Source organism: Periophthalmus magnuspinnatus, chromosome 13, assembly GCF_009829125.3.
Source record: "Periophthalmus magnuspinnatus isolate fPerMag1 chromosome 13, fPerMag1.2.pri, whole genome shotgun sequence".
In the NCBI taxonomy this organism is placed as follows: Eukaryota; Metazoa; Chordata; class Actinopteri; order Gobiiformes; family Gobiidae; genus Periophthalmus; species Periophthalmus magnuspinnatus.
Genome location: NC_047138.1, coordinates 2,271,400 through 2,294,631, shown reverse-complemented (window position 1 = coordinate 2,294,631; position 23,232 = coordinate 2,271,400). Strand labels below are relative to the sequence as shown.

Here is a 23,232-nt window from a genome sequence, read left to right as displayed (position 1 = left end):
TTATTTATACCAGTAATAACTCGCACACAGTTCAGTGTCAGAGTAAACAGCATTTTGTTGGTGAATATAGAGAGTTTTTGGTGATAAACATGTCCAGGAACAAGAGTTTATTTGAAGTTTTAAGGTTTAAATTCACAGATTAGATTTAAGGACATGGACCAAACTATTAGCTGCCTGGTTTATAGTCGTACTTTAACTTTTAGTCCTGTTTTAGCCTAAATTTGGTCTGTTTTTTGTAACTCAAAGCCAAATATTTTCTGTGGAGGTGTATTTTTGTGAAAGGATCCAGACCCCAGACCTCAGACGTAAAAACAATTTGTGATGATGAGTTAAACGTTTCGCACAGTGGCCTGTTTGACGACTGACGCAGAGGAGTCAGTCCGGGTCAGTTGCCATTTGGTCCAAATACTGCGGAGCTGTTACTGCTTGTTCTGTGTCTCTGAACTTTGTCACAATTGATTATAGTAATAGTGTAAAAATGTGGTAACACGGAGCAAAAATCAGCCCCACAAACCTCCACATTCTCACTGTGTTTAGACCTGCCAGGATCATTATTTTATCGACTTATCGGTCAGCATTTCAAAGCTGGAACAGTGTGTTTTTAGGCTCAATATTTATTTAAGACAAGACAAGACACGTTTATGTGTGCAGCACAAGCTAATTCAAAGAGCTTTAGATTAAGAAAGATGTTAAAATCAAAATACAACAAGCAGAAACATTAAAAATCACAAATAATCATCATAAAATGAACATTAAAGGAGAAAAGTGCGGAATAAATGACATTTTTAAAAGATTTAAGCTGCAGAAAGGTTGAAAAAGTTGATCTACAGCTAATTATCGCTTCATTATGACTCATTTGTTGCAGCTTGTGTCTTTTAATAAGTGTATATTTCATAATTGTTCACTGGGACTAACTTGTTTTGCTGTTATTGTGTCAGTAGCTTTAAGTAGTTTCAATATTTATCATTATATTTGTCTGTAGCTGTACATCAGGCTTCAAAATTTGTTATATTTACTCTGGATTTTTAGTCCTATTTTAAAATTAGACTCAAACTAAACAGTTCCAGACACATTTTCTCTCATGGCTTTTTTATTTTGTGCTTTACAACAAACAACGTCGACCAAAAAGCTGCGAAACAGTAAAAACCGGAGTAAAAATGCATCAATTATCAACAATAATTCTGATCAAACCCAGTCGAGAGCAGTTTTCCTGTGCACTTATGTCTGTAACGGTGTGAATGAAGTAAAACATCCTGATAAAATGAGGTTAATAAGTCCGTAGTTAATTATTGCCTTTAACGCAGATCAGCTGGTTAATGTTGTGTAATGTGGCCTACTGTACACTGTAAACGTGTTCTATGAATCACCTCATTTTACTGATAAACACGCAGAGGCTTGGACAATGTAAATATGCATCTGACAAACACGAGAATATTTACAGAAAAAGAGAAAAATACACTTTACACCTGCAGTTGTTGAGAAACGTTTAAGAAAACGATGTAAATCTTTGAAATATAAAACGTCAGAGTCACCAACGAAGCACCGAAAATAGTATTAAACTTCAGTACATTTTGTTTTGATCGGTTTTCCTAGTTTCCTAACAGTTTCCTAATTGTTTTCCTGATCTGAATGTGTGCGGTCAGTGCTTTATTGTGAGTGTTAATGTCCTGCAGCTCTGACACTAATAGGATTTTGTTGTAAAAGCCTGAGTGGTTTGGATCAGCTCTCGTCCAGTGAACCGTGGCCTCAAACACAACTCAAACTAATGTGTGCGGATCTGTTTTATACGTTTAAATCGTGTCTGTTTATCATTTTCAGGTAAATTATTCCTTCCTGATTTGAACGAGGGAGTGAGGTTCTGTGTGCCTTCCCCTTTCAGACGATATATTTGGATTTGAACGACTTTATTCCTTATTCCTGCCAAATCCTTCGAACCAGGAAAGAACATTTACGCATGAAACTCCACGAATAAAACCTGAAACTGTCAAAATACTTTAAAGATTTGCTGTGTAACTTTTCTAGCAGAGGGATAAATGTAACTATTTTTGTCTAAGTTTATCCATGTTGCTTTTTTTCACTTACACATGTTTTATTAATAGTAAAAATGCACTGAAAATCATGCATTCTTACTGTAAGCGGCTTGCCTCTCCACAGATCTGACCTGTATCTTGGTTTGACATGTTCTGCTAATCTAAATAGAGACATTTAATGCTATATGGTGGAATATTTGGACATTGCAGACACAAAACAATCTCAAAAAACATAGAAATTCAATGAAAAAAGCTCAAACAAAGAGTCGTAAACGCTTCATTTGAACCTTTTCCAATGTGGTGATGGATTAAGACTTTTTCTTTCTTTTCTTTTCTTTTCTTCTCTTCCTGTGGGACCCCTGCTGTGGACGGATTGGTGGCGGTGGCCCGGAGCCGTGAGAGGAGCTGATAACAGGGTGAAGACAGTGAGGCGACAGAGCGCTCACCCCTGACCCCGTCCCGTCTACAGCGAGATTTATAACCCGCCGTCTCAATTTGGGACGAGAGGACAGGACAGGACTGGGTGATTGAGCATTTTTACAACATTCAAACCAAAAAACGTGTCTTTTTAAAGTTCCCCGGACGAGCGAGGGACGATCCGCAAAGTTTACAACACTGTGAGAACAACAGACAACAGTGTTTAGTTTGATTTTATTATGTAAAAAAGATAAAAAATACAATAAAACGAGAGTCAACACGTGTGGAAAGTCACATGCTTTTATTAAATCTAACGTCTGGATCTTTGGGTTTATGTCTGGTACATTAAATCATGATGTAATAGATCTAAAAATATACAAAATAATGTATTGTAGTGCATCTTTCTGAGTTATGAGACTTAATAAACAGCCTTTTCTATGTGTAAACCTGGTGTGTGCAGTTATAATAAACATAATAAGCTGTTATAATAAGCGTAATATACACCATGTCGCTTTTATGTATCAATATTAACTCAGAAATGTTCAAAAGTTGAGCAAGTGCAGCTTCTACGACTCCTGTTTCTCCTATATATCCATAATGTACTGTAATGAGCACGCAGCCCGAGGACAGACTCCCTCAAGGATCTGTCTTATCTCTGAGTTCAACCTTTGAGACAGACTTTCTGCTCAGTGTCGATGCAGCTGCCACTTTGAGCCAACTATCTGCACTTTATCAGAGAGACCTTTACCTGAAGCACAGATAGTGTTTGAATGTGTTATCATCAGTACAGGTGATTCTGAGGCAACACGCTCACGTCTAATCCTTCTGCTCTTTTAGGACATTTCTACAAGTTATGACCCGAGGAACGGTGTGAGAGAGGAGGTTCTGCACTGAGGGAGCAGTAGAATTAATAAATGTGAGTGTTTAAAGCTGTGAACACTGGGAATAGATGAGAAAATGCTGCAAAATGCTCATCGTTTTCCCAGAACGATGCACAGAAAGGCTCGTCAATGCCTGATCTTGTATCTGGATGGAGACAAGACGAAACACTTCACACACATTGGCCAGTGTGAATGTGATGTGTGAGGTTTTCAAATTGTGCTTTCTTTCTATCTTTTTTAAACTCTTTTTATTATGTCTTTGAACAAACAAAAAAGAAAAAGATGATAAAAAAATAAATAATAATAATAGTAATAATAATAATAAAAATAATAATAATATAAAAAAGAATAAAGATATTTAAAAAATAACAGAACTGAATACCTGCACATACATACACACACACACACACATCTATACACATATTTATAATTATACATTTAAGAGAACTTACACATACATAGGAGGATTTATCTATTATTAAAATAACCAATAAAAGCTGCCAGATGGTATAAAAAAAAAAAGCTCTTGTTTGTCTCTCACTGAGAATTTAGGTTTTTCTAGTTGTAAGTGTTGCATTATGTCTCTCAGAAGGTTTGGGGGAGTTGGGAGTTTTTGTTTTTCCAGTTCAATAAAATTAAGCGTCTGACCAACAATTTAACGTAACTCAAGATATTCAAGACTCAAGACTTTTTATTGTCATTGTCAGCTGACTCTGTGGTGATAAAGTGCAACATAAAAACACTGAATAAGAACAAATAAGGGCATAAAGTTAAAAAAATATATGTTTAAAAATAAAATAAAATACTTAGAGGTAGATATATACAACGACGTCATAACAACAGTGCAAACACGGATTATTCAGGTGAAGGGAGTTGTAAAGTGTCCAGTTTAGTGCAGATATTCTAAAGCGTCAGTGGTACAGATATTATAAAGTGTTGCTTGTTATTAAGTCACACATTTACAGTCGACACTCCAAAAAGTGCCATCAGTTTTGAGGATCACAGTTTGGGTCTCGTCAAATTTTGTTTTCAAGTGGAAATTTGTGAGTTTGAGAAAGTCTAAACTCAAACCAGTGGCACAGATACAAGCAGAAGTTGTAGTGTTTTGCCGTGACTTCTCCTGAGCTACACAGCGACAGGAACAAACAGGAAAACAACACATTTTGATTATAACAGTGAAGTAAATATAGACGATAAATGATAACACTGAAGCCAGACCATAAAGCAGAATTACTCGCAAAAAGTGTTCTTAATGTGCAATATTGTTAAAAAAACACAAACTGCAATAAATAAATAACAGAATACAACACTTATGTAGTTAGTTTGTGTTTATAATGAGTGAAAAAAGGTCATAATTCAAACTTTTACACTTCAAATCTGATCGTAATACAAAAAAATAACCAACATTTTCCCATTAATGCAAAGAAAATTGACAAAAATGGAAATAGACGCCCAAAAACTATTGTTCCATTTGTCATGCATTGAATGATAAGTCGATAAAGTGCCATAAATATCATGACAACAGTTTTATTTTTAAGTAACATCATTAACACCCAGCTACATCAGACAATTTACATAAAGTCTAGATATAAAATAGACATATGGTCACAAATATCACACCGTTTATAATCAGAATTTGTTGAAAAGTGCCTAAATATATAGTACAACATAACACGAGAGAGAAATGTGGAGTAATTACTGACAAATATTTAATCTGCCATTCCACTGTTTGATCGCGTCTTGGTTTAGGTCCAAAGTTCTTGTGGAGTTTCGAGCTGATTTGATGAAAAGTCCACGGGGGCCATTGTCACAGCTGTAACTGTCAGAAACTGCAGCCAACTCGGCTTCACTGTTTTGCAATCGCGCATCTGCAGGTCACTTATGCTTTATTACACATATTTATTTTTAATCTAATGACCTGGTTTTGGAGCCACGCTGTAGGTTTCGTCTCCCTCTGCGCTGTACAGTGAGAAAACAAAGTCTGAACGGGCTTGTACTCACATAACCTCGAGCCAACAAGGGACATGCAGTCAATAATATGTTAGATAATCTCTGTGGGGGAGAGGATAAACCATACTGAGTGGCCTTAAATAAAAGTGTCATTTTGAATTTTTGATTTATACCCGTTTAGGTTAAAACCATTACAAAAACATATCAGGATATTTCAAACCCTACAAGCATTACTGCTCATCCATGCACATTCACATGGAAGTACATCCTATAATTCTATCCATAGACTGATTTTCATTTCCTCTGATAAAAAAAAAAAAAAAAAAAATCATGGGTTTCAGACTTTGATTTCTTCCTGATTTGAATGACTTAAGGTTACTCATTCAAAAGATGCAGTATTTTGATTTGATTTGCGATAAAAGGAGCATTGCCCTGACTTTAAACCCATAAAAAAACCTTTCTTCTAAGATTTGTACTTCACATTTTTGGACATGTTGCATCGAATGTGAAGTTTGTCATCTAATTTTCAAGGCCGATTTCAGAGTCTAAAACAACCATTGCCCAAGACAAAGAGGTCATTTACCCTTTTACCAAAAAACGCCTACACTATTTCATTTAAACAGGTGAATCAGTGCTGACCACATATGGACTGTTGAGCACACTTCCTGTGGATCAACTTTATACACAGTTTTTTTTTTATTTATTTAATTTTTGCTGATTTACATAGCAAAGGCCTGTTTTAAACCGCAGTGACTCCCCAAGTCGTCACAGCCATTTAACAAATGTGTGTTAATGTAGCCTCCAGCCGTGAAGAGGAGGATTAGGAACCATTTGAGACGCCACAGTGGGGTTTCAACACTAAACTCACAACAGGCAAATTACTAAACACTGACAAAAGCTATTTTCTTTCTTATTGTGACTTTAATATAAACAGTTATCTAAATAATGTTGCAATATATTAAAAATACATTAAATTATTATTATTATTATTTTTTATTTTATTTTATTGGGGAAAGTGCATCTAGCTATTATCTGTGGGTGAGTATTTATTGTAGGGATTTATTCTACTCACTTAATTCATGAGGACCTGCCTCTGTAATGTGGACAAAAAATAGGTCCCCATGATGTAAATCCTTTATTATTCAATTGCCATACTGTTTTAACTTCATATATGGTTTAAACAAGCTTCATTTTAGGCTTTAACTTAAGCAGGACCTAGTGTTATGGTCAGTATCAGTGTCCAGGGAATTGATGTAAGGTAATGTATTGTTTCCAAGAAGGATGAAAACCCAAGATATGAGTGTTTCTATGACAAAGATTTTATATCATAGGCTATTTATGTATGTATGTATGTATGTATGTATGTATGTATGTTTGTTTTTCTGTAAATGATATGAATGTCTTTTTCTATGCCTAAAGAAAATTTACAATGTGTATTTATTTATTTATTTATTTATTTATTTATTTATTTATTTATTTATTTATTTATTTATTTATTTATTTATTTATTTATTTATTTATTTATTTATTTATTTATTTATTTATTTATTTATTCATTTCATTTCATTTCAGAGGTTGGTGGTTGAAACCCATGTCATACTCCCAAACAGCAGGTGGCAGTAGTGCGTCTTTAACGTGACGTGACGTCCAAATACTTGCGCGAAAAGAATTCCAGCCAATCAGCAACGAGCTTCCAACGTCAACAGGAAGTCGGGATAGCGTCCTTGGAGATACGATATTTTTATTTTTGCATCTTTCCTACGTTGATTACACATGAAAAATGTCTTAAACGAGAAACGAATACAGTTAAAACACACGCGAAAGGTCTCCGTTTAAAGGATATATGAGGTAAATCGCCTGTTTGAAGCGTTTTTTTGTAGAACTAATAGTTACCATAAACTACTGTTGTCTATGGCGCTAAAACAATCAGTGATGCAGCTAATCCGATATTTGAGTTAACAGCTAACTGAGGTGATCAAAAGTTAACAGTCTCGTACTATGGCACAGACACAGTCGTTGCTCAAACTACATTACACGGTGTGGGACTAATAATGTGGTGTAATCCTATTAGGTACATGTAACCACTCCACCAGTTTGTAAATTAAGCCATGGATTTGACAGGCTACTATTACTGTATTTTTACTTTACACAGTCAGCTTGATCATATATCTTATAGTTACAGCTGGTTTCAAAAGATATCCACAAATTTTGCTTCTTACCTGCAAGAAAATATGTGCTTTCTAGCTGCAGTGGCCATTTATATAACTGACAAAGACCATTATCTTGCTATATTCATCCAACAAAAAGGACCAGAAATGTATAATGTATAATGTATAGGATGTGTTATACTTTTTTTTTTTCATTGACATTTTTCAGTGACCATGTCTGGAGCTGTTCTTGTAGGAGATCAGCTCATCCTTCAGGAGGAATTTGATGATGACTATATACCGTCTGAACAAGGTATGCATGGCATAGTCTGCTAATCTTGATTGTTAAGTTTTAAAGTTAAGTTTGCTTTTTCTCACATAAAACCTTTCCCCCCTTCAGAGGTTCGAGATTATGCTAAGGAGATTGGTATTGACCCAGACACTGAGCCAGAGCTTATGTGGTTGGCCCGGGAGGGAGTTATTGCCCCTCTTCCCAGTGGCTGGAAACCATGGTGAGAACTAAAAACCAAGCCATGTGTGTTTGTTTTGTCCTAATCAACACTTAACATGTGGCTTTGACATGTGACACTTGAGGGATTTTCCTTGAAAACAGCCTCAGGAACACGTCAGCTGCAGTGATTTTAAACCTGTGTTGACAAATCAATTTGTGTTATACGTAGCTCATGTAACCATGTCATCGCACATCACATTCATTCATTGTGACTGTAATATAACATGAAAAATCTATTGTGTAATATATTACACAATAGATGTGTATAACTTTAAGTTGATAAAGGCAAAATACACAAAATTAAATTTGAGGGTGTGATATATTTACACATCTATTTGCTTATTTCTACAGCCAAGATGTAACTGGGGACATTTACTATTTCAACTTCTCCACGGGACAGTCATCATGGGAACATCCAGGTGACGAAAACTACCGCAACCTAGTGATCCAGGAACGAGAGAGGTGCAAACAGGCAGCGAGTTCAGGAGGAGCAGGAGCCAAAAAGGATAAAAAGAAGAAGAAAGAGAAAGTAAAGGAGAAGAAGAAGAAGAAGGAGGACTTGTTGGGCTCTGCTTTGAGACCCCTCACATCTCCACTCGGGGGGCTGGCTCCTCTCCGGGGTCTGGACGCTCCTGGACTCGGCCCACTGGGGTCTGTCCCGCCTCTGAGACGGCCCCTGGGGAGCGCAGGGGGGCTAGAGCCACTCAAGACATCCCTCGGGGTAATGTTTACAACACAGCAAGCTTTGCTACATTTGCAAAAAAATACATTCATAGTTGTAAGAAATAATTTTGGATTGTTTTTCACCAGCCATGTTTTATAAAGTATGTATTTTTTCTCAATCTGCACTACCTCTAGAAATACTTGATTGACTTTAGTTCCAACAATATTTCAAAGCAGCAGCAATTTATTTTTTAACTTTATCAGTAAAAAGTTGTTAGCTTCTTGTGAGTAGTAACAGTAACAAAATGTCGGCTGTTTTCAGGATTCCCGAAGCGGTGGTGTCTCCAGTGTTTTGGGCATTAGGCAAGAAGAGAGAGTGTCTTTACATCGGAGAGTGTCCTTAGATGATGAAGAGGATGATGGAGAAAATAAGGTATTTTGACATTTTCTTTTATCAAGATTTTGTTTAAAATGTGCATTACATTTGATCAACTTGAACAATTTACAACAGAGTCGAAATTCAGACCGTCCACTGAAAAATCTCCATTTGAATATAGATGATCTTGGAAGTGGCATACAATATGAGGTACTGATTATTTTTTATGACTTTAAACTATTTATGGTTTTCATGATTAATCTAAACATATATTTAAACATTTATGTTTTAGGACAGCGAAGGCAGTGCAGAAGCCCCAGAGCCAGAGTTACAAAATCTTGCCCTTTCAAGAGACCTAAGCCTAGACCCACCTTCACAACAAGTAAGACGCAATTATTATTATTATAGATTATAACAAATAACATTAATTGTCAAGTGGTCAAGAGCCGATGAACGCTGAGTCACACATTTGGAGCAAGAAAAGCCTCCAGAAAATGTCACTGAGAATAACTGGCTTTCATATTGATTTGACCTTTTGTTAGTTTTATATGTGGCAGTGGAGCAAGTATCACATTAGACATGATTATACACACAATTAAAACATTACTTAATAGTAAAATGGTACTAAATCTTAATTGTCTGTATGTATGTTGTCTTTTGTCTGTTAATCATCTCCTGTTAACTCTCTGGTTCCTGTCACTCCCTTCTCACCTCTGACCTTTCACCTTTGACCTCTCACCTGTAGCTGCTGTGCTGTTGGGACTTGTCCTATGGCCGCGGCTGCCACTGTGCCCTTCTCTTTGTCCTGCTGTCTGCCTACTGTCACTGCTATTGTTTCGCCAAACCACTTCTTACGAGTCCTTAATAACTCAAAAATATTTGATAGAACATTGCATTTATGTAATTGTTTATGAGTTTATATGTTTCTGTTTGTGCAGAGCTGCAAAAATTATTTCAACAAGTATTTGAGATTAGACTGCAAAACATGAGTGACTAGTAAACGGGGCACTCCTTAAATGTCCTGCATTTTGTCCAGGGATGGAGCTTAGCATTCTGTTTTACTAAGGGGAGAGAGAAGGAAAAAGATGGGATATCACTTTATCTACTGGAGAGAGATGTTGCTTTTAAAGTGTAACTTTAAATTAGTAGAGTTTAATTTTGGAATTGGCCAAAAGTTGCTAGATTAAGGCATGCATCATTATAAGAGCTCTTATTGCCTTGTGTATCAACCTTTGAGTTTCAGAGTGACTCTATATTTTAATTAACACTCAAAATGGCGCCCATAAAGAGGAAGCCGAAACACATGAACAATTCATCAGAAGAACTTAAAAATAAAGACATTGCCCTGACTTTATTAGCCCCATAGTTGTTGTTTTGTTAACCAACACTCCTTCCTATATTGGCCTTGCTTTTCCCAATGTCTTTGCACGCTCCTTTTGTGACAAACTGTTCCTCCATTTCCCTCCACTAAGGGCCGTCAGTCTCCAGTGGCGCACGGCCAAGATGGAGTCAGTGAAGAAGACAAAGCTGGTCCTTCTAAACCAAATCAAACTCCAGACCAATCAGAGCAAGACATCGAAGAGGAGATAGACAATATAGACGAAGAGAACATTAGTGAAGAGCAAGATCGCGGCATAGTCAAACTAGACAAGCAGCTAGAAGATGAAGAGGGAGGTCTGGAGCGGGCTGAAGTGGCTGGGACTAAGGAAGACAAAATAACTGTGGATAAAAAACTTGAAGGAAAGGACAGTTTAGCTAGCGATGGAGATGACCATACTAATGTCAACCAAGAAAAAGGTGCACAGAATGTTGAGGTTGTGGAAATTAAGGATCAGAAAAATACAACTGGTGACAATCTTAGTGAAAAAGATGAGGCTCTAAATGCTGGTGGGCAAGACAATAAAAGCAAGGCAGAAATTGGTTTAGAGAAAGTTAAAAGTGTTAGAATTCTGGATGAGAAAAATGACGATGCCCAGAATGATTTGGGCAGTGATGTAGAAGACAATATTAAAAGCAATGAAGCTGTGAGGAATTCAATTAATGAACAAGATGGATTTGAGGACACTGATGAAGTTTTAGAGAGTTTCAAAAGTGAAAAGGTGGAAGAATATGGCATAGACGAGACGGACAATGAGCAGGATGTTATTGGTTTTGAGTCAGTCGCTGCCAAAGTAAAGCCAGAAGTTGGTGAAGCAGCAGAGGAGAGCTTAAGCATAGAAGAAGAGGAGGTAGAAGATAAATCCAATGTAGAAACTCAAAATAAAACAGAACAACAAATTGAGGAGGAAGTTATTGAAGATAAGCGCAAAGTTGAAGCAGAGAAAAGCCATAAAACCACAGACGAAAAGCAAGATTCAGTGGAGGGTGGAGTGAAGAAAGTGCCCAGTGCTGCAGAGGTAGTGTTTGCTGTGAGCGAGTTCATATCATTGTGTGTTACGCCTCCATTTAGACCCTATAGGCCCTATCCATCTCCTCTGCCTCAGGGGCTACAACACTCAAACTGTTTAAGATGAACAATATTAGGGGGAAATCAAAATTTACAGGAGTTTACACATTTTTGTAGGGATGGACTCATATGGATTTCTATGGACTTTTATATTAAGATTTTAAAATCCATAGCAAGACCCACAAATTTATGTAAAGTTTGAGGAAAGTTTACAAACATACAGCCATATTTTTTGCCTAGTTGCTATTTCCATTTTTACTCAAGTCTGCTCAAAAATACAAATATGATGAGAACAAACTGGGAATGACAAATGGGCACAGAGAGACTGAGGCAGCACAGAGAAAATATCTGCCAAATATCGGCTGCATTTTGAGCTTTTGTCTTTTTACAATATTATAATTCTTCTTGTGGTTAATTTTGTTTACAAAATGCCCCTTAGGAGTGGACTTATGCATTTTAAGTCTAGGAACAAATAATACTTGGCCTATGTATCCAAAATGTGGCAAACCTTGTGGAGTATGTTACTATTTCTTTGTAAGATCATAAGGATTTCTTTAGAATGGCTCGGTTAGTTTACTGGCGTTCCCTGTAAACAGCTTGCTTTGCCGTCTCATTTTGTACATGCCACTTCTGCCTGAGATGTGATGCATGTAGCCGCTTTGCTTTTGTGCAGTCGTGTGTTTGTAGTAACTTCATCTTCATAATTATCAAATGTTTGTTTTTATTAATTTACCCTTTATCTTTTCAGGATGACAGTATAAACAGTGATGCGTCTTCTTTCACACATAACAAGGTAAAGCCAAATTTGTAGAATATGTTTTCAGTATTTCATTGTATTTACTTTATTTATTTAAAATGCAAAAGTATGTATTTATAAAATGATCTTTGCTATTAAAGTTGAAGAATCTTTGCGATATAGAAGATCTCTTGGGCTCAGTTAGTCCACCACTGGAGAAGAAGGCTCCTGGAAACAGGTCGGCCTGATGCATTTTTATTTGAATCTTTATGTTATAATACGTTATACAGTTATATAATACTTTTGACATGTCTTATAGTAAGTATTTGGTCCTTGTATTCAAGAAGTACAATTGTATTTTGTCAGGCCAAAGGCGAAGGAGGCACCTGCTCCCAGAGTGGATCGTCTCACGCTGCATCAGTCCAGTCCTTCTCCTACAAACTCCTCCCATTCAGATACAAGAGACAATCTCCTCCCCAAAAACACTGATTTGGGATCTTCTTTTGGGTTTAAAAGGCCCGAGACTTCAAGGGGCCGCCCAGGACGAGGTCAAGATGCAGAGCTGCCCATTCAAAGCCGAGAGAAGAAAGATGAAGCTACTGAGAGGCATAAAAACATGTCCGATCAGGAGGAAGAAGAAGAAGAAGAAGAAGACAGGGAGAGACTGATGAAGGAAAAGCAAAAGAGGATTCACAAACTTGAGGAAGAACTGAAGAGACAAGAGGAAGAGGAGGAGAAGAGGCTGAAGGCTGAGAGTGAGGAGAGACTCAGGTATGTGCTTTGTAGATTACACTTTACAGATACATTAGACCCCTGTGAAAATTGTGTAAAACAAAAAAATGGGGCCATCCAATAACTTCTTACTATCTCAGTTAGGAACCGTGTGTGGATTTGTGTGTAGTTCTGGGTTTAATTATTCCAAACTATGATAGGGAAGGTTCACACATACTCACAAACAATTATATCAATCTTACCCAAATCATGTGTTAAAACCATATCTAATTTTCTCTTCCCAGGACTCTACGTCAGTCACTGATGACAAAAAGAAAAGAGGAAGAAGCCAAACTTAAAGAGGAGTCTGAAAAGATTCTGGAGGAGCTCAGAGCGTCTGCACGAGCCGAGCGTGAGGAGCAGGAGCAAAAGATCAGGTCTGAGCTCACTGTGGTTCACTCTAGTTATATTTCTAAAAAGACTTTTGTAGGAATAGCAGAATTTATTGATTTTATAACTAATTCAGATTAAAAATTGATTTAAAAAAATTGATAATATAACCGTGGGAAGCAGTAAAGTGTGTTAAAATCTATACTAGAAAATATAAATCTTTTTTTTTTTGTAAATTGTTGGGATTCAGGTGACATCTGATTTATTTGGCAATAATAATAATAATAATAATAATAATAATAATGTAATAATATAGTGAGTTCTAGATTCTAGTTTAGAAACGATCAGGTTCAACATTTGTTAATTCACCTTTTGGATATTTTTTATTTATTTATTTATTTATTTGATAGGGACAGTGCACATTAATGAACATCAGTATAGAACAAATGTAAATATGCCGAATTTTAGCTACAAAGCTACTTTTCATCTGTAGTTCCTAGGCAGGCAAGTACATAAAAAATACTTCAATACTTTTCATTACTCTTTCCTCCCAGAGAATGACATAGTAACATCTTATAATCTGAAAAACACCAATTTGAGACGCGGCAAAGGGGAGATTATAACATTTATATAATAAGTTGATAATATTGTTATGTCATAATTGTGATTTTAATGAAAGGAGACTAACATTTGGTGTGCACTGTGTTATCCAGGCAGGAGAGAAAAAACATCATCACAGACCTCCAGACGGAAATAGAAGAGGAACAAGAGGCGGAGAGAAAGAAACTTGAAGCTAAAAAGAAGAAAGACCTGGAGCGACTGAAGGCTGAGATTGAAGAAGAGATAGAAGAGGAGAGAGAGAGACTTCAGAGCGACAAAGACGAGAGACTCAGCGACCTCAGACAAGAAGTGACTGAGCCGTTTCAAATGTTTTCACTTTTCATCTTTACCAAAACACACAGCATGTACTGTGCACTTTAAAGCTGCACTCTGTAGCTTTTCTATTGGAGGTACCGCCACCTACATGTCTCCATGGCGATGGTATTGCTTTTCTTGGAATGTTCCACAGTGTTTTGTTAGACTTTATTTATGTGGAGACAAACCAGGCCAAGCTACAGGTCAGATCTATGGAGAGGCGACCCCGCTCACAATAAGAACATGTTTTTTTAAAGGTATTTTCTTTAGCAATAAAAACCTGAAATGGAGTCAATGTAATATAGATATTTTAATGCCATACTGTGGATATTTTAGTGAAAAACAAGAATATTTCCATGGAGACGGGCAGGTGGAAGATTCTCCAACAGAAAAGTTCCATAATGCACTTTTAAACCTTGTGCCTGTGATAAATTTAGTGAAACTGCAAAGTGAACATCACATTTCTTAAGTCTTCTGAATAGTTTTAAATTAAATTATTATCTGTATTAATTATAAATAACATATTGAATGATTGTTGTTTTTTGTGCAAAGGTCCAAAGTTCTGGAGGAAGAAGAAATCTGAACAAATCAGAGCAACATCTGTTTGAATACCGCACAGAGGTTAGAGTCAGTTTATTTAATGATTATTTATGATTGTGGTCTGTGTTAATCTGAATATTTGTGTCAAAGCTGTCGGACGTGCTCCAGGAAGTGAGAGAGGAAGAAGAGCGACAACATCGGAGGAAGTTAGAGCAGCTGAAGGAGGCGCACAGGAGAGAGATGGACGACATCAGGGAGAAATACGGGAACGAGGTTTGTCCATAAGAAAAAACAATATTAAACAAAATGTATTTAAAGTTAACGAAAGATCTGCGAGGCAACACTATTAACAGGTCAGTGACTCTCTGAAATCTGAAAATAACTGATATAATCGACTCTTTCAGGAGAGCGTTGAGAGGGAACGGATAATGATCAGAGTTAAAGATGAAATGCACCAGCTGGAAGCGTCTCACGCACTTGAACTGGAGAAAATCAGAATCCAGCACAATGTTCAGATTGAGAAAATACAACTGGAAAACACACGCAGGGTAATATCAAAAGAATGTTATTAGAATTTATATGAAAAGAACCAAGTGAACATAAAAAATACTATATTATCTGCAATTTTCTTTTCAGGAGAATGAACTTAGAGACTTGTCAAACGAGTTAGAGCTGCGGAGCGGCCGACTGCAGAGTCAGGAGGTCATGCTGAAGTCCAAGGTAATATTTTTCAACTATACAACACTGGGAGAAAATGAAGGTTTCTAAATAATTGTGTTGATTTTTCAGGAAGAAGATTTGAACAGAAGGAGGAAAAGTTTGGTGGTGGAGGAAGAGGAAGTGGACAGACAGATGGAGGTAGTTTTGATATAAATATAGAAAAGTAATATAGCAAGATAAAAAACAACAATAAGACGCTTTATTTCATTTGCATAGAAAACGTGAGTTAGAATCTTTCAAATTTTAACCCACTTTTATTTTCTAAAACATTGAATTGCATTGTTAGAAGCTTATTTTTAAATACACACACACAGTGAACATACTTCTCACAAATTACGTTTTACTGTTTAATATGTGAAACCAAATAGCACTAAATCATCCACATCTTTTTAAATGGACGTCTGTGTATAGCTGCAAGATTCATCGAGCTGAAATCGTAATTCGAATGGATGCAATCGACAAAAACAATAGACTGCAGTTTTTGAAGTACCGTAACTTCCTCCACAAACTACAAAATATCTTGACCCTGCATAAAAATAATAACCCTGTAGTTTAGATGTGTACAAACATCTTCTGGACTCGTTTAAAATGTGAACTTTGAGCAGAATCCTATTGAAACATAAATTACAAATCTACTTCTGTGTGCGCTTTAGTCCCTGCCCCGTCTGATCCACGAGCGGGACGTCCTGAAGGAGGAGCTGGAGAGGGAGCGGGAGGAAAAGAGACAGGCGCGGGAGATGATGAGGATCGCACAAGAGGAGCGCGACAAGGCAAAAAACACAGAGACTCGACTGAGAGACGAGCGGGACAGAGCCAGAGAGGAGCAGAGGAGGAGCCAAGAGGAGCAGAGGAGGAGCAGGGAGGAGCGGGACAGACTGGAGAGGAGGGTCCAGCTGCTGCAAGAGAGATGTGAGCAGCTCAGCCTCAGGGACAGGTGGGTCCTAGATGTAGAGATGAATCAATATAGTTATTAATGTAATTATGTGGCCGAGCCCAAACTCTGGAGCAAACTGCCTCCTGATCTGTGCACCATCACTGACTTTGGTCTTTTTAAATCCAGGCTTAAAACATATTTATTCAGACTGGCTTTAACACTTAGTAATGTTCTGACACATTATCATTACTTATATTTTGTTGTATTAATGTATTTTATTGTATTTTATTCTCCTATTTTACTGTTTTAGTCTGATTTTAACTTGTTTTTGATTTGATTTTACTGGAAAGCACTCTGGTCACGTTGAGTGTTGTAAAACGCTCTTTAAATAAACGATGATTGATTGATGTAATTCTAAGGTGCTGGGCCCAAAACATTCTTTTCCCCATGGAGATGTTGTTGTTTTACCTGAAATTTTCCACAAAACAGCATCAAATTTGGTGCTCCCCAGGAAATGTACTGTGGAATATTTCAAGCAAAGCAATGAGACAAGTGACGGGAAACTTGCTTTGTGCACTTGAATAATATGAACAGAATGAAACCCCAAAACAAGCCTCAAATTCGATTAAAATATTTGTTATTGTTGTTTGCATTAATCTCATTCACATTTCCATTTAATAACCAAACATTTGTTGTAATTACACTTGTCTTTTACTCTTCAAATTATACTTTCATGTGTTTACAGTTATGTTTATGTTGTCTCTTTGTTGTATAGTGAGTTTGGAGGAGGCGCTGAGGCGAGTACGTCCAAACTGGAGCCAAAATCAGACCTAAAGTCCTCGGATGCTGCTGGTGCTATGGGAGACCCCCCTCTGCTCGTGGAGGAGCTCGACCCCCCGCTGTCTCCTGCTGCTGACAGCCACAGCAGCATCGACGAGTAAGACTGTGTAGATTATGACTCTATCCATCTATTTATTTTATTTATTTATTTCGAGCACATGTATTGGGTACACTTAAAGTACATTTCACAAATTCATCCTTATATAAGCTCAAAAAGGAGTTAAATCCCACCCCTGTCTTCATTTAAAACATAAATTCAGTGTTTTGTTTAAGCTTCCTAAACAGCTTCCACGATTAAACTGCAATTTAATTCTACAATACAACATAATTCCAGTTAGCTAAAAGTCATAGAACTTCACAAACTTATTTATTTAACCAAAAGAAAGTTATAAAATCAAGTGAAAGTGTAGTCGGTCAATAACAGACGAGCAGATGAACCAACGGAAAGGAAACAAGAAAATGAGTAACTCCCACAGAACATCCACTGTTCCTAGACTCTCCAAAAAGAAAGAAAAACTCAAGAAAAAACACAGAGAAGGAGAGATCCACTCCCATGGACAGAGGCTGTAGATGTGAAGATATTATAGTATTTGACTCATGCTTCCAATGAATTAAGTCTGAACCTCATTTGGAAGAAACATAAGGTACTTGTAGTTCTGATTAATAGTTTCAATATCTTTCCTACAATTTGTGGAGACGCAGACGAGTTTCCGAACGTCACATTTGTAAATAAGTTAACAAAATTCTAGTCTTACAAGTGAAAGGACAGATTGTACTTCTCTACTTCTCTGTATCTGCGCAGTGTGAAGAGGTACATCTTATCACACGGAGACTCCATTCAGAAAACCAAGGTGTTCCTGGAGAAAGAGAGGAGGAAGCTGATGGAGCGAGAGGCGGCTTTAAGAGCGGCTCAGACTAACCCAGGGCTGGAGAGGGGAGTCACGGAGGACGTCTTACACAATCTACAGCAGGTAAAGCAACGACGGGGACAACTGAAGTGGTGCTATAGGGAAAACAAAATGATCATTGTAGAAAAACGCACTTTCCACTCTTGTAAATGATCAGGATGTGTATGTTTTTATTTTCAGGAAGCCAAAATCGTGGGGGATCTTCAGCAGACGGTTCAGAAAGGGATTTCACTCCTACAAAGAAAAGAGGAGAAACTTCAGCACCTGGAAAACTCCGTGACCGATAAGGTACAGTCCGTTTGAATTGTTACAAATCGTCCTGTTTTCTTGTCGATAATGGAGTCAGATCTGTCAAATCGAACTTGTTTTTTTTTCTACAGCCTTTGTTTGAAAATATTCCACGTCTACCTGAAAGGACGGTGACTTTTGATGTGACTGATTCAGACGTGAGCAGCGCCATGGACCCGCCTTTCAGCAGAGGTGATAATATATGTACGATTTAGGGACGGTAATAGATGAGTTTGTAGAACACGCTGACCTAAATGACGATGGTTTTGATTCTCACTGGTGATAATTGTGTCCTTAATTCCCCTTGCCTCCAGAAACTATGGAAAATAAAATAAGAATTTGTAGAAGGCAGAGACATTTGTCCAATAACCTGATTGAATTAGATCGCTTGAGACACAATTTGAGTGGTTTAAGTTCTTCATAGCAGATAGAAAAATGCTATACCGTATGTGTTTATATTTACAACTACACTGTGTATAGATGGATTTATTTTTATAGGATAGTGTAGTAGTTTCTGTGTAGACTCTGCACACCTGACTGAGCGACAGGTGCATCAGAGGAGAAGCACTTGATTCAGAAAGGTTAAGAAAACTCTCGTACTCACGTGAGACGCAAACTCATGGAGGTGTCACTTATTTTGCTAAAAAATGTCAGATTTATGGTCCACAGTTGTACCTTTTTAGTGTGATAATAGTCTTTACGTTTTTCTAGTCATTGCTCGTACATTTTAACTCAAAAAAGACTGGTGTAGAGTGAATTATACACGATTTAGCAGGTACATTGGGGTCTAATTGTAAATGATCCCTTAACTTTTACCCGAGGAAGGTCAGAGGGACCGAAACGTAAATGTTGAGTGAATAAAAGTGAACCAAGAGTGAGACAGTGTGCGGGAGTTTTCTTAACCTTTCTAGAATAATGTAGTAAACGTATTAACCTAATGTTTGTTTTCAGATCAGCCTGCAGTCCCACCCAGAGTGCAGGACCTGGTGGAGTCCCTGCAGGAGATTTCGGGGCAGCTGAACACAGTGGTGGGGGTGCTGGGGTCTTTAGCCCAAAGACCAAACCCCGCCTTCTCTCTACCTCAGCCCGGACTGGACTTCACACACTCGAGGCTTTCACAGGCGTCCGAAAACTGGGCACCGCCGCCTCCGATGTTCAGCTCCACGCTCAACACTGGACTGAAGACCTCGGACGACCTCATCAACAGCAGATGGAGGCAGATATTTCCTGGTGCACAATAATATATTTTGTTTATTAACTTAAGTTGTTTCCTTTCATCTGTTTTACTGCTTCCCTCCCAGTAAAAAGTCTAAGTAAAAAAGTCAAAGTGCGAAACGAGATCAATAGTGAATGATCTGACGCAGCAAATGTGATCGAAAACACATTCAAATTTGAACTCATAGCCGTCTTTCCAATAGTTAAAAGTCCTAAAAATCACACCTATAAAAAGGAAAATGAAAGCTATGAATAGTTTTTTTTGACAGTAAAATCAGGACAACCACCTCAAATTTCATGCTAAATCTATTGTGGTGTTTCATTTTGAATATTTATCGAGTTTTATTTATTTTATTACTATTTTATTTGACTATATGTAAGGATTTATTGTGAAAAAAGCTTGTAAAATGTTATATTTTAGGAGCTGCAATGGGACCAAGTATCTCCAAACGTAGCACCTCCTACTCTTCACACGCTCCTCTCCGGTAATAAACTGTTAAAAGCATCCACATACATGAATCGTATGTTAGATGTCTTTTGTTTGGACTAATGTTTGTCTGTTGTAGTCAAAGCTGGAGCGCCCCCTACAGGCAGAGCACCACAGAGTCAGACGGACACAGACTTCAGGATCTTATTGACAGTAACAAGAGGTGGCTCGAAATTCGACGCAAAGACACCAACATGTATCCTTTCAGTAAAATAATATTGTCCTGCTCAATATGACCTTTTTGATTCATTTTTTTAACATCTTTTTTGTCCTTTAATCCTGTGGCTCAGACCGTTATTGACTCGATATCGTCCTGCGACAAACAGTGGCCTGATTCAACTCGGTTTGGACGACAACAACGAGATACGAGTTTTTCATTATTGACTTTACTTTATATTTTGTGCGTAAAACTAAAACTACTGTCCTCTCTGGATCAGTGCAGTCTGCATTGAGACTCTGTACGTTTCACGCTAAGTAACACCTAAGAAAAGATTTGATTTGGAGCAGCACCAGATCTAAAACAAGTCTAGATCAGGACTAATCCAGATCTAAAACAAGTCTAGATCAGGACTAATCCAGATCTAAAACAAGTCTAGATCAGGACTAATCCATATCTAAAACAAGTCTCGATCAGGACTAATCCAGATCTAAAACAAGTCTCGATCAGGACTAATCCAGATCTAAAACAAGTCTAGATCAGGACTAATCCAGATCTAAAACAAGTCTAGATCAGGACTAATCCAGATCTAAAACAAGTCTCGATCAGGACTAATCCGGATCTAAAACAAGTCTAGATCAGGACTAATCCAGACCTAAAACAAGTCTAGATCAGGACTAATCCAGATCTAAAACAAGTCTCGATCAGGACTAATCCGGATCTAAAACAAGTCTAGATCAGGACTAATCCAGATCTAAAACAAGTCTAGATCAGGACGAATCCAGATCTAAACAGGACTACACTATTTCTACTGTTCTTGACTAAGAGTTTACCTAAAGGAGGAGGATGAAATACACTCCAGACTTTACTGACAAGCCTCTTTTTACCAGAAATCTGATGTCAAAAAGGTTTTCAGGGAGTTCCATCTCGCTGCAGTTTAAAAGAAGACAGTTTAACATGTTCAGCTCAGAGAATGACATTATTAATTCAGTAAAAAAGTGTTTATTGTGATTTAAATTGACTTTACATGTGCTTCAAGCCACAACCGGTCACATGGTTTACCAAGGTTTAGTTTGAAAACACACTGACAGTTGTAGTTTAATGCTCTATAATGTTGTTTTTGATATTTGTTAACATCAGTGACATGAATTTGGTCAAAAATACAACGCGCTGTTACAATCACGTTACGCTGCTGCAAAAGAAAAGGCCAATGTCGTCTGTGATGCTCAGTGTAACATAGAAGTGACACTCAAAACTATTTATTTACATATTTTTGTACAGTCTTAATGTTTTATATGTGTGTATTTGTACATAACTATTTTTGCAATAAATGCTGTAATGTTTGATTGAATCTGTAGCTTTGTTTGTAGAGTTTAGCTTGAAATAGAACTAAAAACGTGATAATCCACCTCAAATAACATTAAACACGCTCTAGTCTCTCCTGCTTTAGTTAAATTCAGTAAAATAAATGATTGTAAAAGCATTTAATCTACTACAGGGTGTACAAGCTGCTTTCTTCAAGGGCAACAGTTAAATACGGTTAATAATTAAAATTTCAAGGTTTTTTTTCAGTTTATCTTGGTCCAAATTAAACTGTTACTGTATAAACACCCCCCACCCACTTTAACAAACAAAAAATAATTTATTCTGCTCTTTTCCATCAATTCTTTAAGTCCATGTGAAAATAAAACTGTCACAGAAAATCATAATTAGATTTGACCTGTTTCTGATAAAGTTTGACAAAACACATGTCATTTTACCAAACATTTTACAGTTAAATTGAGTCACGGAGCCATAGAACATTTATTACAAATTAAGGAGTATTTTGTAAGACTCACAATTTCCATACACAACTAAAAATATAAGTTATACCAACGTCAATGCATTTTCTTGTGCTTCAAACCAAAATAGTCACAATATTTGTTTTAATTAACTGTAATCAATTAATGCAAAAAAGTCACATACACAGAATTTTCTCATCAGACTAGAATCTCTCTTGACATAAATTTTATTCACCAAATTTCCTGACATTTATCAAGTCTCATGAAGTTAGAACAAAAGCTTCAGACCAGTAGGGGGCAGCACCTGCACAGAGGAGCCTGGAGTTTTTCAGTGACACTTTGCTCAGTTTCAGCAGGGGGAGGACATGCTGCTCTGGTCCTGGGACACTTGGATGATGGACTGGTATGAGCAGTGCTGCAGGACCAGTCTGATGTCCCCGTCCTCCAGCACCTCCTCCTCAGGCAGCAGCAGGAGCTCCTCCACCCCCCACAGGTCCTGGTTCATCGCTTCATTGTGGCTGTAGCTGATGGCGTTTTTCACATAATCAGCTCCATCACACACGTGTCCATCCGCCTCCTGCAGGACAGACACCAGGAGGCGGATGTACTCTGTGGCGGCCTTCAGAGTGTCCACTTTACTGGGCTTTCTGTCCGGGCGCATGAGGGGGACCATCCTCTTCAGGCGGGAGAACATACTGTTCAGGTTCCGGATCCTCAGTCGTTCTTTGGCGTTCACCATCTCTCGTTTTTTCACAGTTTCGATGAAGTCCTCAGCCATAAAGTACATCCCGTCCTTCCCTCGTTTGTATTTCTCTATGTTTGAGTAAACGGGCAGCGCGGACTCTCCGGTCAGACGCTTCAGGATGTCCCCCATGAGCTCCTGCTCCGGACTCTTCATTTTACCCCGAGTCACAGAAACAAACTCGATAAACAAGTCCACAAGGAGGTAAGAGCTCCAGCTGAGTTCACCTGTCCACACCTGGGCACACCTGGATTCACCTGTGCACACCTGAGCTCACGTGTCTAATTAACCAATGGCCCGTCAGCTGGTGCGGCGCGCGCTCATATCAGACCGGAAGTCTGCTGTAGATCGATACTGCAAAACAAACAAAAACGTGCTTTTTATAGTTTTATAGTTTTGCTTTTGGTGCTTTTGGTATTTTTGGCATTTTTGTGACATGAATAATGTGTCAGACTGAGGTGTTTTTCACCTGCCACGTTTCAGCTCCACTTTGAGTTTTCTCTCATG

At 37.7% G+C, this 23,232-nt stretch overlaps 2 protein-coding genes across 2 annotated transcripts; one reads left to right on the top strand and one right to left on the bottom strand.

Moving 5' to 3' along the window:
• Positions 1 to 7,055: 7,055 nt before the first annotated feature.
• On the top strand, positions 7,056 to 20,538 carry LOC117380530 (centrosomal protein of 164 kDa-like). Its single transcript, XM_055226151.1, has 26 exons — positions 7,056 to 7,126; positions 7,655 to 7,738; positions 7,826 to 7,937; positions 8,288 to 8,657; positions 8,922 to 9,032; positions 9,111 to 9,185; positions 9,268 to 9,357; positions 12,170 to 12,214; positions 12,319 to 12,395; positions 12,524 to 12,928; positions 13,174 to 13,305; positions 13,972 to 14,167; positions 14,726 to 14,794; positions 14,864 to 14,986; positions 15,118 to 15,261; positions 15,350 to 15,433; positions 15,503 to 15,571; positions 16,087 to 16,367; positions 17,083 to 17,244; positions 17,950 to 18,118; positions 18,236 to 18,343; positions 18,436 to 18,535; positions 19,295 to 19,573; positions 19,980 to 20,043; positions 20,125 to 20,241; positions 20,336 to 20,538. Exons 2-26 carry the CDS (start codon positions 7,660 to 7,662, stop codon positions 20,427 to 20,429), a joined length of 3,555 nt encoding a protein of 1,184 aa, XP_055082126.1. The 5' UTR covers positions 7,056 to 7,126; positions 7,655 to 7,659; the 3' UTR covers positions 20,430 to 20,538.
• Positions 20,539 to 22,183: 1,645 nt separating this feature from the next.
• figla (folliculogenesis specific bHLH transcription factor) lies at positions 22,184 to 22,967 on the bottom strand. Its single transcript, XM_033977252.2, has one exon. It carries the CDS (start codon positions 22,879 to 22,881, stop codon positions 22,333 to 22,335), a length of 549 nt encoding a protein of 182 aa, XP_033833143.1. The 5' UTR covers positions 22,882 to 22,967; the 3' UTR covers positions 22,184 to 22,332.
• Between the last annotated feature and the right edge of the window lie 265 nt (positions 22,968 to 23,232).

Excerpts from the sequence above, each read along its gene's own strand:
- LOC117380530 (XM_055226151.1), top strand. The coding sequence starts at position 7,660 with ATGTCTGGAGCTGTTCTTGTAGGAGATCAGCTCATCCTTCAGGAGGAA. Across the intron at positions 7,938-8,287 it reads CCCAGTGGCTGGAAACCATG|CCAAGATGTAACTGGGGACA; the intron begins GTGAGAACTAAA and ends TTATTTCTACAG. Across the intron at positions 9,186-9,267 it reads GAAGTGGCATACAATATGAG|GACAGCGAAGGCAGTGCAGA; the intron begins GTACTGATTATT and ends TTTATGTTTTAG.
- figla (XM_033977252.2), bottom strand. The coding sequence starts at position 22,881 with ATGAAGAGTCCGGAGCAGGAGCTCATGGGGGACATCCTGAAGCGTCTG.